Source organism: Accipiter gentilis, chromosome 11 (genome assembly GCF_929443795.1).
Source record: "Accipiter gentilis chromosome 11, bAccGen1.1, whole genome shotgun sequence".
Classification (NCBI taxonomy): Eukaryota; Metazoa; Chordata; class Aves; order Accipitriformes; family Accipitridae; genus Astur; species Astur gentilis.
This window is the reverse complement of record NC_064890.1, coordinates 17,528,563-17,548,125: the sequence shown is the minus strand read 5'-3', so window position 1 is coordinate 17,548,125 and position 19,563 is coordinate 17,528,563. Positions and strand designations below refer to the sequence as shown.

Genomic DNA, 19,563 nt, shown 5'->3' with positions numbered 1-19,563 from the left:
CTTGCTAATTCCACCATCGCCACAGACACAGGGGTTGAGGTTTTAGATTGTTTTTACATGATTCGTGTATTATGCCATACCCTCCAGCAACCTCTTCTGTTTATTTTCACATATTGCCTTGTAAACCTTTGCTAGTCAGATAATTTTGATATCTGACCCTCTCTGACTCCAATCATTATGCATCTTGAGAAGGTCTGAAGCCCTAGTGCAAATGTTCAGAGGAACTGACAAACACTCCCACCTCTGAAGGAGGCCCTTGCGCAGTACCTCTGATCATTTATTTTACTTGCTGTGCAAGTTAGGTGGTACTAGATTATCTGTATTCCTGCAGCGCTAAGAGATTTAGAGCACAGAGTTACGGGAGAAAGGGAAAAGATACACAAATCAAGAGGACATGACAGTTTCCACCATGAGGCTACAGGTTGAACTTCACCAAACAGAAAGGAGTGCCGCCATCTCCCCATTGATGCTTCGTTAATGACCTCAGAAAGAAGAGTCAGAGCACATAAACCAAGTTATCTTCCAGCAACTAAACCTGAAATTTATTCCCAAGGGTAGGGTAGGGAACTTTCACTATTGCAGCACGTATTGTCTCTCCTGTAAATAAATGGAAAGATATAGACAAAAAGGCATACCCATACATGGTGCTGTTCCTAATCATGTGTCCACAAGGACTTTTAAATCCAATAAGAAAACTACGTTTATAATTAGCTTACCCTACTTCCAAGGGCTCACCCTGTTCCAGAACAAGAGCAGGCACACAGCTAAGGGGAAACATCTGTTGCACTTCAAATGCACTGGACCTTGTGCAATATCATGAAGATATCACAAAAACTTCCAAAGCTTCATAGGGTTGTTATCTTCCAGACCATTAAAGGGAAAAAAATTTTCACTAAGCACTTTTTTTTTTTTTTTAAAGAGGAAGTGACTATGCATTGTGTGTACATAAGAAAACCACAAGTAGTATAAATTAACCTCAGTGCCCTTGAAAGTCTACTCAGATCTTCCAGCTTCCTTAATTCCAGTTGTTCTGATTGTGCTACATCTTGTTCTACTAAAACCAAAACACAAACCCCAGAAACTTGACGACTAGCAGGACAAGCAGTGCCAGAGATTCTTTATGGAAAGAGGCAGAGTGAAAGGATACACAACGAACAGGACAGAACTCCTATAGAACAAACATAAAAATACAGCACCCCATCATTAAGGATTGTCACAGCTTCACCTTTCATAGCATTTCCTAACTTTCACATACAGGACTGCAATTCAAATCCACCCCACTATGACTGCTCTGGCCCCTCCAACTCCTTAAAGCAGTATTTGTTGCTACTTTGGCAGCAGTGCTGTCTGGCATTGTAAAACCTGTGTTTGGTTAGTTAAATACTCTAAAGTTTGCTAAGCAACAGAAACCATGGCAGAGGGTGGGGTGGTGTTCTTCCTTGCTCTCTCCCCTGAAATAATCTACAATTTGGCCAAGCTGAACGGCACTTTCAGCGGATATTTTTCTAGCCCTAAGGGGTCCTCCTGCAGAACCAGTGAAGTTGGCTACAAAGAGCAGAGGTCACGAACGCTTGAGAAGAACCTGTAAACGTTTCACCATGGTATTATCTACTGAGCTTTACGATGAGTATCCTCCTTGACAATGAGAACAGGAGTGCTCCTTGGATTTCATCTTCAGCCAGTCAAAATTCAACCAACCTCCCCCCCACACACACACGCACAAAAAGGTAGAACATAAAAGGTCAAGCTTCAGCTCCAAGATGAATCAGCTTCCATAATTTCCCTCCTCAGCATATCAATCACAGCTCCCTATCTCCTGCTGGGCAAGAAAAATTAAAATATTACAAGATGCTCAGTGCATGTCTGAACTGGACATGCAGGTGATGTGAGTAGCCATAACAGTGACCTGGTTAGAAGGGGAAAATTACTAACAGAAGAAAACGTCTGCTGAAATACTGACGGAGAAAATGCCTGCCAGCCTGGGAACTAGGCCTTGGAACCAGAAGCATCCTTGAGAAGTACAGCTGGCCTCTTTGAGGTAGACAGATGGGTACCTAGAAACCAGAGACATCCTGAGATACCACTGATAAGCACAAAAACAAGGAACTGTAACAGCAACTTATCATCTGAAAAGGTGAAAAATAGTCTGCAAAAGGGAGAAAACATCCTGACAAAGTAAGAATTGGTAACTGCCATTGGCTTTTCTATCTGCAAGAACAGGAAAACAGTCTGGAAAAATAAAAATTGGCCTGAGTCTGGCCTGAGAGAACAGAAAACATCAACATTTATTGGCTATTCCAGGTGAAAAACAGAAATTAATAGCATCTATTGGCTGCTGAAGTGGTGGTGTCCTACACCTCCTTATTTCTCTATGATATAAAAATTACTTCATTTGTATCCAAAATGAAGCTTCTCTCTCTGAGAACTTCCCATGCTGCATGTACTTTTCCTTTCCTAAACAGGTTGAACTCTCCGTACAAACTTTCTAAGAGATCTTGGACCCTTGCCGGGGAGGGTTTGGTTTGTCCTCCCACTTCTGGGATGGTTTGGCCCATTCTGAGATCTGTCCAATAAGCTTAATACTGGTATTATTGTAAACATATGTATATGTGCATAAGTAATCTATCATAATTACATCTGCTGCTATATTATTGATAAGTTTGCTTCACCAGTGTTAAGTTTGTAGTCACCTGTAATAGTATACACCTACTTGGTTGCTGCCATACTATTGATTGCTGCCAACCATTTGTAACAGCTTTATATATACTTTTTTTTCATACACATATATTTGCTTTATCAATCATAGGTATAGTTGCTAGTAGTGATTTTAGTGGCATTTGTAGCAAACTGTAATAAAATAGAGAAATTTAGAGTAAAAAGCCTCCACGTCCTTCTGCATTACAGAATCCTACCAACCCACTGTCACGCTCTCTCTATACCTGCAGGCTGGGTAAACCTTTAGGTTGTGACAGCAAGTGTGACCCAGAAAAAAAACTTTAAAATCTCTCCAGTGAAGTCAACTTGTGTAGAAAAGCAGGACAGTATCTGGATGCTATTGCACTTTTAAAAGTGAGCTTCAGAAGTCTGTGGGACAGGGCAACAATAGCATTTCAACTGCATTAACCTGAGTACTACTGCACTGTAAACCCTAGGAGAATTGACCCCATAGGAAAGAGCATCATCCACAATGCATCTCACAGGCTACCAAAAAAATTTATCCATTTCAGTTTTTTCTACAGCATTTTATCCTCTATTAGCTGTAACATAACTGTCATACCTGAAGGATTTGATCATTTAAAGATTTAACATTTCAAAAAGTTTAGCTGCTATCACACAACTGCTAAAAGACAAGCTACTGAGCGCTTCGTTGCATCATCATATGGCATCAGCCATTACAACAACTGAAAAATTTCAGTTTGCTCCTCAGAATACAAAAGCTTGTAAGAAATGCTTTGATAAAGAGCTCTTAAATACCAAAGTATTTAGTTCAGGTGAGACTGAACAGAACCTGAGTAGTATTTCGAAAAGAAAGATGATACATCAGGCTGGGAAGGCCTGGCAGCAGCTTGGATTTCTAATTCAATACTGCATGTGCAGTAAAGCGGATGTTTCCCTTAATGCGGGGATTGGAGGTGGATTAGGGAGTCTCCTAGTAGCTGTTTTACATAATAGCATTCCTTTGTAGGCCTACAGGTATGCTGCAAAATCCCCCTCTGGACAAAGTGACCAAAAATTTCTTTCAGAGCATAGTTAAAGACTGCAGACTACTGTTTCTAGCTACCAAATCAGTTTAGTATTAAACCTAAGGAGACCAAGTTAAAAAACTAGAAATGCCAAAAAGCGTACATGCACTCTGTAATATTTACATGGGGAAACACCAGTACTTAACAAGATATAAATAACCCTTCTACGTCTATGTTAATTATGGCAAATCTCCCTACAACCCTGTGAACATCACCAGAGTTCAAGGATGTTGTTTAATTGGTACTAAATGCACTAAATCCCAACCACACACAGTCAAACTGGATCTCACCAGCCACACTGACAGAGCCAGACATTTGGAGTTTTCTCCAGTGCAGGCAGCTTCTACCTTTGCCAGACTCCCAGCTCCTACAGAAAGCTAATATTTTAACTTTGTCCAAACTAAACCAACTATATGACATTACTAACAAGATGTTAGGAGTCTTAAAACATGTCTATTTTCACTAACATAGACATTGAAGAGCTTTTAGTCTTTATCTTAAACACCAGCAGCAAGTTGCAGTGCTCTGAAAGACAAGGAACGGCTCCACCACTTGTGATAATGCAAAGACATACAAAGAACACTGTCTGACCAACAAGCAGTGGTGGAGGAAGGACCCACAATAGCAATCCCTAACCTGTTTTTTCCCTGTTGCCAGTTATTTTGTAATTCATATACTCCTCTGGAGACAAGTTCACAATTCATAGCAATAACTGGATACAGCTTAATTGTGTACTATTTGTTTCTTGTTCTTCTAATCTCTAACTCTCCTTACCCAGGGCTTATGTCCTTTCCACCAGTGACTTGAGAACCACAGAGACTGCCAAAGACTTACCACAAATCTATCCAAAAGACTTCAGATAAAACATTAGCCTTTGGTCCCAGATATTGCAAGATATTCTACTTCTTTGCATGCCAGATGCTTGGGAAAGAAAAGGGCTTGCCTAAGCCATCGCTCTAGCAGCTGCACTTTCTTAGCTGTCCTTTCTTCCTCTTAAGTTCATGTCCTCCTTCACACTTGAACTTCTATGCTTCACTTTGGAAGCACAAAGCTAACCTGCTTACAGGGACTACCCTTAGCATTTTAAGAAGGAAGACCCTAAAAATCTCCCCTTTCAAGCCCCAAACTCGAAGTTGACTGTCTAACCCTTCCTTCGCTTGTGCAGTTAGGTGGTCGCTTCTAAAACAGATACCAGCCTTCTTGTTCTTCATAGCTCTTCCAGAACTGGACAATGACTGGTCTGGAGAGTCATTCCAGCAGACAGACAGCAGCAACAGTGGGAGGGGGGTGGGAGAAGGAGCCCGACTGGTGTTATCTGACCACAATTTTAGAAGTTCCTTCCTACTATAACAATACCAGATACTATTCCCAGGATGATTCAGTACAAAACTGTAAACTGACCACATTTTAAGCAAGAGTTCTTCATGCTGGTTTTTTCAGGACACTGTCCTCACATTCTTTGCTGGAAAAAATAGAAATCAGCATTATATTGACTTTAACTCTCTTTTACACCAACAGACTAAAACCACCACCTCAAATTCAATACCTCACATGATCTACTACTATACAGAGATCAAAATGTGTTGTCCACACATTCAGCTACACAACTAATCCTCAATGAACTCTCATTCCTCCTTCCCCAAAAACTTCTCTTCCTATTGCTCCAAAAGACTCATCCTGAACTACTTTATCTTCAGCTGATCTTTGCTCAGCTACACTCTCTAGAAGAAAATAATGCTAAAAACATACGAAGATTTTTTTTTAACCCAACCAGTCTATGGATGGGGACAAAAAGCAAGACATCCACATGCTTATTAGATAAGGGGAAAAACCCCACAAACCAAACAAAAACAAGCCAGCAAAGAAAGAAAACTGAAGGAAGAACTGTTCAGAGGGTTTTTGCATTTGAGAAGACCATGTTTCCTTGCTTTGTCAATTTAATGGTTTTCCCTTTTGGTCAGGCCTCTTGCTTGTTTGCATGAGTCTTTTCATACAGAAAAAAGGGGGAAAAAAGAAGATTTTCTAATGGGAATATTGGTGTCATAAAAAGCCAAAAAAGCAGACAAACATTAAAGATAAGCTACATTTTTTGAGTGCATATCCTTTCCTCCTCCCTATCTTGTTTTATATAGGTGTTTTGGTAGAGTGGAGAAATGAAACAGTTAAGTATAAAACCCACATTTTCACTATAACCTTTCTCCAGCTCAGTCTGGTTTACCTGCACACATCAAAACAAACAAGTGATATGTCATATTCAGAAACAGTCCTACAAGTTTGCCTTAAAAAACCCCTAACATGGGTTTGGCAGTTAAACAATCCCTCTTTTTACTTTTTTTGTTTCCATCATTCTGCTGTGCCTCTCTTTACTCTTTCAAAGGCAGAGCTCCTGTTCCAGTACTTAAAATAAGCATAGCTTTTGGGGACCAGTTTTTGAGTGTCTTTGCATACGCCTACAGGGTAGGGAGCAGCCTGGGCTCCCTCTATGCTGATAGGAAATAAGCCAACTCTGATCCAGAAGCAGTGGAGGGAAGGTTAAATCTGAACCGTTGTCCTGCTTCTCAGTGCAATTAATATTCCCCTGGTACTATTTTCCTCACCTCAATAGCAGAGTTTCATGTGAAACTGCTCTTCTATCTCATGTGATGAGGAAGACTGATTTACAAAGCACATCATGTTTGACAAGATCTTCTTCCTCTATGCAAACTGGTCTGGTCTCCTTTCTCACCATTCCTGTTATGTCCCAATTCAAGTGGGTGAGGTTGGAAAGAATTAAGATGTCATTACTATGATATGTACAAAATAGTTATGCTAACAACCAATTAGTAACTTTACGTTTACACACAGTGTTTTCAGTAGACCTTTACTGTGTTGTAACAGACACAAGATCATTTCCCCTTCATTACAGAAGGATTTTAAATTAAGCTTCCTGAAAATATCTGAACTATCTTAAAAATCAATAGCTTACTGAGACATATCCCCATCTCAAAATATCAAGTGGGAAGTTTTCTGTTGCTAGATACACTTTTGCCAGCTTAAAAGTCATGAAAAGTACTCCTGCTCTATGAATTTTCAGAAATTTCAGAGACTAAAAATGCCAGAAGAGTTGCAGAATCCATCTAAAACGAAGGGAACTGCAAAAATTTTGTCATTATTGCAGGAACTGTTTTCACTCCCTGTTTTTGGCAGAAGTGAAACAGGCTATAAATATTTCAATGTCTGGCTTGGGAAGAGCAGTAGGTTCTTCAAAGGCTTTTATGTTACTAAGCCGAGCAGGGAAGAGCAGGTTCCACATGGGGGTCCCAAAATCTCCGGCCCAGTTATACAAAAGGGACAGGCACAGCAGTGCTGACCGCTGCCCTGCCTGAGCTTTCACACCGACTCCACAATTCATGAAGCCAAGTTGGGCACCCAAAAAAAGGCAGAAGCAAGGGCACATCCCACCTACTTAAAGCGATGCGTAGGCACCAGCTGTTTGAGCCCATGGAGGACCTAAAACAATACACCTCTGTCAGCGCTGTGCTGCACTTTGGTTAAGCAGCCCCACAAAAAGGCGGCGTGATGGCACATGATCCTCCTGGGTTGGACCCTCCAGCATTCTGGCATCTTCACACCACCACCATTTGCACACTTTATCCAATGAAGAGGGCAGATTGCACAAGCCAGTCCTGGAACAAGGACCAGCCCAGGACTCCAGCCTGCTGCTGTCGTGGTTTAACCCCAGCCAGCAACTAAGCACCATGCAGCTGCTCACTCACTCCCCCCATCCAGTGGGATGGGGGAGAAAATTGGGAAAAAAAAGTAAAACTCCTGGGTCGAGATAAGAACGGTTTAATAGAACAGAAAATAAGAAACTAGTAATGATAATGATAACACTAATAAAATGTCAACAGTAGTAATAAAAGGATTGGAATGTACAAATGATGCGCAGGGCAATTGCTCACCACCCGCCGACCAACACCCCGCCAGTCCCCGAGCAGCGATTCCCTGCCCCCCCCCCTTCCCAGTTCCTAAACTAGATGGGACGTCCCATGGTATGGAATACGCCGTTGGCCAGTTTGGGTCAGGTGCCCTGGCTGTGTCCCCTCCCAACTTCTTGTGCCCCTCCAGCTTTCTCGCTGGCTGGGCATGAAAAGCTGAAAAATCCTTGACTTTAGACTAAACACTACTGCGCAACAACTGAAAACATCAGTGTGTTATCAACATTCTTCGCATACTGAACTCAAAACATAGCACTGTACCAGCTACTAGGAAGACAGTTAACTCTATCCCAGCTGAAACCAGGACAGCTGGAATTGCATTCTTTCCCTCTCACCTCGGGAGAGGGTCTTGGGAACCTTGTGCTCTTGGAAGCCAAGTTGAGAGCAAGAGCACAACCCATCCTCCATCAGTCAGAGCAGAGTCCTCACAGATGAGAAATGGAGGTCTGAATCCTCTTTTGTCTCTACTGAGCCATCTTAAACACCAGGCAAATGCTCCAACCTGCTCACAATTGCCTCTTCCAACAATGCTTCCAGGAAAACGAAGCCAGTTTTGGAGGGTGTTTTGTCCAGGAAGGCTAGACATGCATTCAATATACATGGTGCATCACGTTAAGCATCTCTGGGTATGAACAAAACCTTTCGTACACCTTTTAAGAAACTTTCTGTGAGTTTTGAGAAGTCTCCCTTTCATAAGTCAGACCTAGAAAAAAACTTAAAAAATTTGTTAGTACAAAGCAAGCAAGAGCAGCTCTAATGAACAGACAGCTCTGCAGCAAAACCTGGACTCATGCCTTTTTACTGTGGCTTCTCTGAGTGCCCAAGGAAGATGTTCAAGAAGATTCCCCACCAGTCACCATACACAAACCACAGTCCTCATCAGAGGAACTCCACAAGCTCGAGGGATGTGTGCAGATCTCTCAGAAACACCCTGTTAGTGTCTGGGAGTCCAGGATTTTAAGTTGAAAGAAAGGAGGGCACTTAGGGGAAGGAGCAGAGAGTGGGAGAAACCCAGGGTAAGCTCCACTGCCACCACAGCCTTGCTGCTCACCAGCATCAGCACGCTTTATTTAGCAGCCCATGCTGCAGCATCAGGATCCCTTGGCCAGGGTTGTCCATCTAAGCAAGGAATGGCTACTATGGCCCACAGTCAGTATTTGGGTGGCTGAGATATACACAGCAGCTACTTACTCCCTTACCAGGGTCTTCACCTGCTACTTAAATCAAGTCTTTATTCTGTTTCAAGATTTCTAAACCAAAAATGACTACAGGCTGCCAGGTCAGTAAGACGACAGCAAAACCAATGCAGTGAAACTCTGCTCTTCTCTAGCTCTGCTACTGCAGCAGGTGTTTGACCCTCATGTCAGGAGAAATTACACCAAGGGTGTCCTGACACAGTTGGTAGTCAGACTCTGACTCAGCTTCATATTCAATTTGTGGCACACAATTACTATGGCTGTTGAAGGAGGTATTAGCATTTCTGTACAGAACAGGACTTTGTAGTACAGGTCTTTTGCTGGTCACAACCACTACGAAACACTTCGCCTCTGAGGTTTATCACTTTCTAACACCCCAGAACTGCCCAAGGAGCACATATGGTTTTCTAGAGCTCTGCTTTCATGAGGTCTGCATTCTGCTAGGTTGCTCTTCTTACAAAGAATCATTGGGTCATTTATACCAAAATGAAGAAGCCAGAGAAAACAATGGGAAGTTAGTCACATACAAGGTTTAGACAGGAACATGAGAATGAAGAGTGTGGGAAAGCAGAAATTTCAATGGGAAAGCATAATCGTCACTTCTTTTGTAATGTTGATATAAAAATCATAACCGAAGCCAGCAGTTTTGTAAGCCCCTAGAGACTCCTGCCACAGCCTGCTGTACAGACTGGAATGCAAAACCCTTGTGGGAGAGGACGTTATTTCCTCCTAAAGCTTTTCATCCTCACACAGCGTTTCTTAGATTTACCAGTTTATGACTAACGTTCTTCTCTAAGTCACCTGGTTTGTTTACTGTTAGCTGCTGCTACCACCATCTCCTCTTCCCTGAGCTGCTAAAATTAGCATTGCAAAAGGATTGAGCATCCTTGAATGAAAATTAGCTAATACTTCATGTAAACCATAGGATGCATGTATGCCTACAAAGCACAGGGACCAGAGTGCTGATATCAGGAAAACTGCCCTCCATAACGAGGCACAAACGGTAATGGGAAGGTGCAAACCCAAAAGGGTATTGCCTATAGTTTTGTCTTTCAAATGCAAAAGCAGCAAGCAAGTTTTTATTTCTTGTTTAGATACAACCAGATTTTGAAATAGAAGTGCTAAAACCACTACTAACCTTAGGATATTAACCCAGCTGCTCCAGTTCAGCAGTTGCCTTCCCTACCTGAACCTTTAGCCAGCACCAAGGCAATGTTCATGTGCATTAAAAACAAGTTATATTAATACACAAAGTCCTTTATAAGCAGATTATTCCGACGGTGACAGCTCCAAGACAGAGCTTTTTCCATCCACATGCATCTGGAGGTCCAGCAAACTAAGCTCTTTGCACTTTTCGTTCAGCAGGCATTCAAGACTTGTTCTGCAGAACCCACCCTGATACTGCAGTCTGGACAGACCCAACACACTTTTTCAGCATTCCTGTACTACGTCTCAGAAGGAGACATTAGTTTACAGAGATTAAGACCATTCCCCCACAGACAAGAAAAGCAACTTCAGCCTTTTCAAGCTGGAAGAGTCAGATGATCCCTCCCTTGCTTAAAACATCATTATCCAAGATCCCTTCCTCCTCATGCCTCATCCTCCTGTCAGTCTGCAGCTTAAATCCCTTGCATTTCCAGTCACATTTTATTTGCATTTACAGCTATGCAACACATAAAGCAATTCCTCTCCATCTTCACTTCTCGATGTTTAGATTATCTCTTTGCTAAGGAAGAGATTCATCTGACATCTTAGATGTAGATATTTTCCCTTTACAGACAACTGTTTTTATTCAGTAACTATTTGCTCCAGATTTTCTCTGCAGCTTGTAGAGGCTACAGTTAGATTTGGGATGTGTTTCACTGAAAATACTAGTAGGCCAAACTGCACCTTTTACTGGTGCCTACTAATGGTTGAATGGAGTTTAGAGAAGACTAATTTTCCTTTAGCCAGGCACCTGCAACTACAGACCCACACTGACTTGTAGCTGTGTTGTGTATGTGTACGTTATACATTATGTATAGCTGGAAGGAAATCTCTCCTCCTTAAACCTCCTGGCTCATGGCACACCAATACAAATAAGAGTTACAGAAGAGGCAAAATTAAAGCCAGGATCAGGCTAATAATGATTAGAAACTCAACACATTAAAAAGCAAATCCATGGAACCTTAAATATTTCCCCCATATACTAGCAGTTGCTTTGATTTTTGCACACCTAGCTGGAAGAAATGGAGTAAGAGGAAGTGGCAAACAGTTTATGCAAAAATACAATTACAGCAAGGTGTCCTTAAGGAATTCCATAATTAAAAATAGGATGCAAATACAGCTGAGTGACTAGCCTTCTTGAAAAACACTTACTGCAGCAATAGGATTTAAAAACAATAATGATCAGGCTTTCTTCCAAGGGCAAATTAAAGTAAACAAACTGCACATTTCAAGAATGTTTTTCTACTCATCATCAATTCACTTTTGGGAAGAAAAAAAACAACAAAGCATTTCTAGTACATAAAAAAAAACCCACCCCAAACATTAACTCAAAGCAAAAGAGGAAGAAAACAGAAGAATACAAGAACCATATCCAAAAAGTGAGCTACTTCACTCCCAACTGACAAACATAGTTAAATATTTCAGCTCAAAACTTTGAACGTGTAGGGGAATAAGGGATAAGCTTTACTGCACTTATTTCGCTAGCAGTTTACCATTTTTTCTCCTGTTTTTATGTTCAGAGTTACGACCAACTTGCCAGGACAACTCTATAACTGCAGCTACAGCAAACTCCAGGCTTTGGTGAAGAGCTCTTGACCTAGCAGTAAGGGCTGGAGACACCCAGGACTGACCCGTGCCACTCAGCTGAACTACCCCATTGGCCTGAACATACAACCATCTGCTCAAAGTTTATGTGAAAGGGTGAGCTTCATTACCCTTTACCTTGGAGTTTGCTACAAAGGTCTGTGCAAAGGAAAAAGATTCAGCTAGAAGTAGTAACAAAGTTGATCAGAAGGTTTTCAAAATACAGCAAGAACCTGAAGACTAAAAATAGTCACAAAAATGCCTGCCCCATGTAGTTACTGTAAGCATATACTAAGGACTGAGAATGGATTCACCAGCCATGGAAGTATTTGAGAACCCTGTCATGTTTTTACAGCAAAAATGATGTCCTAATTCAAATCAGAAATCAGTTCTGGGAAATCCTACTGTTTCTGTTACACATCAGATTACGTCAGGAAATCACAAATGTCCCATCTAGTTTAAAAAACCAATTTGATAACAGGACCTTAAGCAATATCTCTTTGGGGATGGAAGGAGTACATGGTAACTCTGTACTGCACAGTTAAATAAGAATTCAAATAAATCACTGAAACCAACAAGGCAAGTCAAACAGAGCTTTCAGCTTTTGCTTGATATTCCAATCATGATACCTCTTCCAGATATCAGTGGAAGCTGACAGCAGCTCGCTATAAATTCTTGCCCAGTCTCCTTTATCAGGCCTCCCTCTCACACACACTGGGGGAAAAATATCAAAGAAATATTGCCAAATGAAAACACAAGTCTTGTTGTTAGATTATAATCTAGAAATTCAGTAGAATCTATAGCCTTGTTACTCCTACCCCTTAGAAAATATCTGACAAGCTTTGAACACATAAGAACAACCCTTATATTCTGAAGTTCAAAAATAATCCATTAAAATGATTATTTTGGGAAGCAACTGAGCAAGAGTTCTCATTGATTTATTACAGAGATCTCTACTTTGTCAAGTTAAAGGAATGCTTGTCTTCCATTTTTCTGGTTTAACTATCCTGTCTTACAAGTCAGCGGTTCAGATCTGCTGAGGTAAAATCCCAAAAGTCTTACAGGTGCCTCTAGCCATGAATGACAATTTTGTCTCATACACGCACACACACATATACGTACACACAAACCCTAACAAGTAACACTTGAAATCTACAGGTATTCTTATCTGTATTTCTTACAAGGCTTACCAGTAATTCATATACTGTTAAGAGACATGTGTTTTAAGACGTATTACTCGTTGAAACAGCTGCCAAGGAAATATACTGGTCACCCCTTCAGAAATCTCTTCTTACAATTACTACTAGACAAAAAACACCTACTGCAACCACACTAAGGTTGAGTTAATTCTAAGATAACCTGCAGATGTCAACACCAAGACTTCAACTAAGCACCTTTTGTCGTGTAGTGAGTTATGTTGTGAAGATTGCAATGAGGACGAAAATACCCAAGTGACCCAGAAACCCTGAGAATACTTTTAAGTTTCTCCTAGGGAAGCATCAGTCCACGCACTATCCACACATCAGCACACCTCAAAATTCTGATGCCAACTTTTGCAGTTTAGAGAAGGCTTATTTCAGCAGGCTTAAACCATTCCTTTCCACAGAGCATTAATTTTATACTTACGTAAAAAGTGTTTTTCCAGTAAGGCTATTTCCAGGTGACCTTTGATCTCATTCAGTCTGTCAGACTCTGTTCTGTTAAAATCCTGGACTCCTGAAGCCATGATGATGGTCCCTGGACCAGCCTATAAGAAAGCCAGAACACACTCACAGCTCGGAGGCACTTTTTTTTTTTTGTCATTTAAATACATCAACTTACTTCTGGGGCATTAAAGATGCAAGTATCAACAACTCTGCATGCCTCTTATTCAGCATTAAATTACCAAAATAATTGAGTGAAAACTAATCAAATGCACAGCATCTCTCCCATGTGAGTTTACAGAACGCACTTCTGCAGACCTCAGGGAGTTACAGAAAACAAAGATATTTTTCCCCCCTTACCAGTTCTGCTGCATCATCATTTAGCCTTTCTTCTGCTGACTTAAAAGGCATACTATTCCTCTCCTCTTCCTATTAAATGAACTGTCAATTCAACATACTTTACATATAAAATTGTGAAGCTAGCAAATGTAATACTTTTCTAGATATTTACTGAGCTATTAGAAAACACATATTGTCTATTTTAATATCCATTTATGGAGTGTGTAATTCTGAAGACCATAGTTTCTCTGCACGGAAAGGGTTCCCTGCTCCCCAACCTCCAGCACAGCCCAGTTATTGCTGCAGTATGTGGTCAGTGCCCAGAAGCTCATCCTGGCAGGCCAGGACAGGGGGGAGTCAGGAGATTGCGTGTCTCGAGAGATTTACCAGCACCCCTTGAACAAATTCAGCACTGGAAATACTGCAGAATGCTGGAATTGAAGAGCAATTTGATTAGTTAGGAATGACAATGACAACCACCACCTCCATGAATTGAGCGCAGAAAAGCCCCAAGCCCACACAGCAGAAGGCAGGTGATGCTGTCCTTCCCTCAAAGTGGGCATTTTCAGACAGCAGTGGAAAGGGTGGGTGAGGGCATCTCCTGGGTAATGGCTGTTCAGGCACCGTGTGCAGTCCCCACCAGGTACAAAAAGTCTGCCAACAAGTATTACAGGAGCTTCTCCAACAGTTTGTACTCAAAATCAAAGTGCTAGATTACAGAAGCCTACATCTCAGAAACTACCTCAAGACAAAAAGAGATTTATTTACCTATCCTAATCATTCCCCCACCCTTTGTTTGAGCCCTGAAAACATACAGGAACTGTATTGCTTTCAAAAGTCAGCTTGCATACATTTAACCATGACAGCTTAAATTACATACATATATGAACTCAACTAATCTACAAGAGAGTTAATTAAAAGACATTTCTATGTTTTAGGAAATATGTGCAGAAAGCTCACTGACAGCAAAGTACTTTCACTGTTGGAAATGATTTGCACTTTTAAGATAAAACAGTGTGGAGATACCTATTAAACATCTGTTTTCTTGCTTGAGCTGAACAGATGCTGAGTTTAAGCCTCAGAATTTGTCTATACAGGCAAATTAGCACTCTGAAGGCATTTATTGCACAGCGTTTACCTGGCAGCAACTCCCTACCTGGGCTTGCTCAATACAGTGCCAAGCAGAGATGCTATTTCCAGTCCCAAAAGCAACACACACCCACACAGCACTGTGCCAACACTGCTAGCCCCAATGAGGAGCAGAAGCCGTTAGCTGAGCAGCAGCCCTGTGCTGCTTCCCATTTTGGAGCTGGCATGAACCATGCCATAGCAGAGACGGACAGACCCCAAGGCAGTCCTCACACGGGGAGTTGCACCACAGCATCCTCCTCCCCGTGCTCCACATTTCCCATTCACACCTGCCTTTAGCCAGAGAGGTGCAGTAAGACATGTCATTTGCAACCACTCCAGCCTGCTGAAGAGCAACAGCTGCTTCAGATGAGCATGGGATGGCAATTAACCTCTGTGTTGATTTCTTATCAATAGAGCTGGGCTATATTTATTTACACTGCAAGATTCAGTGTTATCACTTGCCAGAGACTTAGAGAATCCCAAGGAGGATGGTGTGGCTGAAGTCGAACAGCAGCACCCTTACAACAGACTCTACAGGCAACCACAAGGAAAGTGTTATTAAAATATAGACTGCTGCCCAGGTGTTGAAGCATGGATTTCCATACTGTATATCCATATCTGGTACAAAGGGACAATCTCTGCTCCCAGCACACAGGAGTTCATACAGAACGGTCTAAAGGAACAGTGCCACTGTTTAAAAATAAATAAATAAAATCACATATAGGTCAAAGAGCAAGATGCTGTACTCATCAGGAATGCACCTGGGCTCTGCGCATCAGCCCAGTGCTTAGACCTGCCCAACTAGTCCCCGCTCCCCAACCCCATGTGCTGTGGTGGGGACAGGAGCACAGAGACTGAGGTGAGGGATGAGAGGAAGAAGGGGCTAGCAAATATCTAAGTATATTCAAGTTTTCAACCTCACTGAAGATACTTGTAAGGTATTTCACCCAGAGATGAGCTACATTTCAGAAATCCATCTAGAGAACCAGCTCTACTTTTACTTCTTTCAGAGATGTTAAGATATTAATTAAAGCCCAGGATACCTTGGCTGTGCCTCTTTGGAAGAAGGAAAAAGCAAGAGGTGCATAGTACTGGGGGCAGTAATGCAAGTTAACAGGACTCATTCTGAAAGTTTCCAAATGTGTCTATCTGCTAAAGTATTGGATCCAAGAAGTCTGACATCAGTTGATGGGTTAAAAATCAGGAGGGTACACATCATTAAACTAACACAAAAGGTCACAATGACCTAAGTTAGAGAAAAAAGAAAGGAAAAAAATCCACTAAGTTAAAACATAAGGCTGCTTGCCTTTTAACCAGAGTAGTAAGATACATGGTGATACAAGTTTGGTGGAAAATAAAGCATCCATTTCCAAAATTAGTGACACCATAACATATTAATGAATACAATTTAGAAGCATTTAGAATGTCCAGGACAGTGATATGGAAGACATTTAGGCAGATGGTTCTTTTGTCCAGAAGTTTTTTCCCCACACCAACACACCTTGTTCTGCCAAGAGGTGTTAACGGGCTAAAAAGATAACAACTACGGTCTATACATCTGCTGGAAGTCACCTGCCTGCCTCTGAATTCATAAAGTACCTCTGTCTGAAGTTAACATCACTGACTCAACTCACAAGTTAACAAAAAATTATCTTGTATTAATTCCAGCGTTAACTGGGTAAAGCTTTCTCCTTTCTGCTGCCTCTGTAGGCTAGTGCTAGGACTTGGGCTGGATTAACTACACTGCACTGTACAGATAGATGCCCTTTCTTGCTTCTGACTCACAGTAAAAGCCTTGAAGGCTTCCACAGATTTCTGCTTTTCCTTCTGCATTCTAGCTTTGGCAGTATTTGACACAGGAGCCCTCTTAAAATGTTGGCAATTGCTATTGCTTAGTGAAGACCGCGCACAAGGCTTGGCGGTGCCTAGGAGGCCAGCAAAATGCCAGAGTTGAGTGTGGAGTCAGAGACAGAGGGGTTAAAAGATTTCTGATGACAACAGATTGCCTCAAACCCACTATCAAGAGTTCACAGTTGCTGCTCCAAGCCACATCCAGCTCTGGATCCAAAAAACCACATCTCCCCACAAATGTGTTTTTCAAGCCATCTGCAGTTCAGGCTTTTCATAACAGCACCTCCCAACCTGAGAGTTCTCTGCCTTCCCTCCCTGAATCCCCTTCATCCTGCAAGCCATGGGATTTTGTTCTGTGTGCCGAGCACCGACGCCACTGTTGCTGTACAGCCACAGAAAAGGTCTAAGTCACTTAACCCAGCAGATGCCGATCTGTCCTCTCCACCTGCAGCACAGCACATCTTCAGCATCACTCAGAAACTTAACTGGCCAACTCTCTCCTTTTATTTTAATTGCACAACATCATATGCAGATTATTTTTCTCTAGGAATATCTAACAAAACACTGGTCTCATTTCCACGTTTGTCATTAACTTAGGGAGGAGCAGTTCTCAAACACAGAGGATGGGGAGCAGCGAGGACACGGCATGCCAAGCCCAGAGGCATAACCATCCACCCAAGTCACTCCTCAGGGCCCGGCAGTGGCCGGGACACGACACAGGGAAGAGGTAGTTTAAAATACAAAATTTTAACTTGCATTCATTTAGGCAGTGAAGCAGGGCAGGGGAAACAGTCTTCAGTAATACAACAAAACACAGAGCTTGCTAGAGAGGTTGGAGCCTCCCGAGTTTCTCAACTGACGCTTTATGTGTATTTTCTTACTTCAAATTATGAAACGGTTCCCTGTGGCTGCTGCATTTACCTACTGTAAGGAAAGGGAAAACCCAACAACACTGCCCAAGAACAAAAGCATCTGCATGAATAGTTAATCCTTAGAAGCTATTCTTGGAAGCATACCCATATTGGCAAGCTCCTAAAACACAGCTATATTTTACATAAATTTTAAAAAATCTAGCACTAGCCAGGTTTAAAGACTTTAATCCTAATTGTAATGTTTGCATCATGCTTTATACCTTCCAATCACTGTAAATTAGGTGACCCATACAGAAGCATTTAAGGTTTTAATTGACATGTTTCAGGAAAAGCCAAACTGTACTGGAACAGCAATTAATTTAATGTTTTCTGTACCACAATAACTCAGATTTAATCCTAGCACACTGGCAGGGAACTTGCATAAGTAGATTAGACTGCAGATTTCAGTACAATATGCCAGGTACAAGAGCGCTTCAACTTGTAATTCTCACTGCCAAGTTAGTGTAGAACCTCCACAGATTTAAACACAAATTTGTTCTTTCCCCGCTCTGCCGAAGGGGATGTGATCCCCTTCTGCACCGAGTTCATTCATATACCTGTACATAGTACTGAACATTTTATCCCCTTTTATAAAAACAGGGCATTTGTCACATTAAGAGAACATAAATTCATCTATAGCACAAAACATAAGTTAAAATGAGGCAAATCAAGCCAGAACTGGCAAATACAAGGGCAGGCTATAATTTTCAGGGCATAGTCCCCCTCCCTGAACATTTGCATCTTAGCAAATCCAGTTGCCAGAGCAATGTTTTAAAGCTTTTTTAGGTGCAGAATTGTGATCTAGCTGGAAGGAACCCATCTACAGAATAGGAAACCATGATAGCACTGAATAATGGGGACTTAATTACCAAGCAAGCAACATTACCTCTATTTCCAACATCACAACAAAACAAATGCTAATACGTTCACTATGAAGAAGTAGGAATGGACCAGGTTACACCCTCTACCTATTTCGTGATTGTGGTGTTTTTACAAAACAATGCAGAAATAACAGTGCTGCATAAAGTGCTGAATGTCCTTGCTTTAAAAAAAAACCACCAAACCAACCACTCATGGTAAAGAGGGAACGGAGGAAGAAATCTGGGAAGCCATTCAGGAACTGAAAGAGATGCTTAGCAAAGAGTTAATTTGTTAACCTACACAGCTGTCTTGGCAATGATCTGATCACAGTGCCCAAGCATCCACAGAGACCTAAGAAAGTACCTGCTACCCAAGACATAGCTGGTAGTCAGGGCACTTAAATGAGAGGGGAAAAGTATGCACACAAGCAAACTGCCAGCCTGTAAGCTGAAACCAAACTAGTTCAAATTAAAAGACACCCTTGGAACAAAAAAAGTGTCAGCAACCACTAAGGAGAATTCAGAGGAAAATGACAAATCCTTCCAACTGCAGGGCCCTCCTACCAGAATCTAGCTGTGTGCTTTACCCAAACATGAGTTAAGAAGTTTATTATTGAACTAAATAGGTAAAGCTCACAGTTTTAACAAAAAGAATATAAGATTACCTCATCTGTCCATCCTTTCTATCTTTCCACAGGGTGTAAATTTTGCACGTGCTACTTCAGTAAGACATGTAAAGTGTTGGGACTAAGTCCCACTGCTGTATCTGTGGCCTGGGACTGAAAGTTCTCTTCACTTGTTGGAGATGTGCAAGAGAGGATGCTCTCTTCTTTGCAGATGGTCAGAGCTCTGCAATCACACGGTTTTATGACAAAGCTTTTTACTCTAACACCTCCATCTGTGGCAAGTTTTTGCATACACTTGTCAAGTTCAGACACCTATATAAAGAAGACGCACCTAATGTGCACATTTCTAAGTGCATTACGTACCCTTGAGGCTCAGTACAGAAGGGCCTTTCACTCATATGACTGTGCTGTACTGTTCTAATAGACAGAGATTTTCCTTTAATGGCTCCATGATTACTATACCAGACTGAAAAAAACCCCACCCAAAAAACAACCA

At 41.6% G+C, this 19,563-nt stretch overlaps 1 protein-coding gene across 2 annotated transcripts in view; it reads right to left on the bottom strand.

Moving 5' to 3' along the window:
* GRAMD4 (GRAM domain containing 4) overlaps positions 1-19,563 on the bottom strand; it is a 77,985-nt gene that overhangs the window by 31,046 nt on the left and 27,376 nt on the right. For both annotated transcript variants that reach the window (XM_049813937.1, XM_049813938.1), the window contains exon 3: positions 13,333-13,453. In XM_049813937.1, coding sequence (XP_049669894.1) covers positions 13,333-13,453 — 121 coding nt within the window. The remainder of the gene's footprint in view (positions 1-13,332; positions 13,454-19,563) is intronic.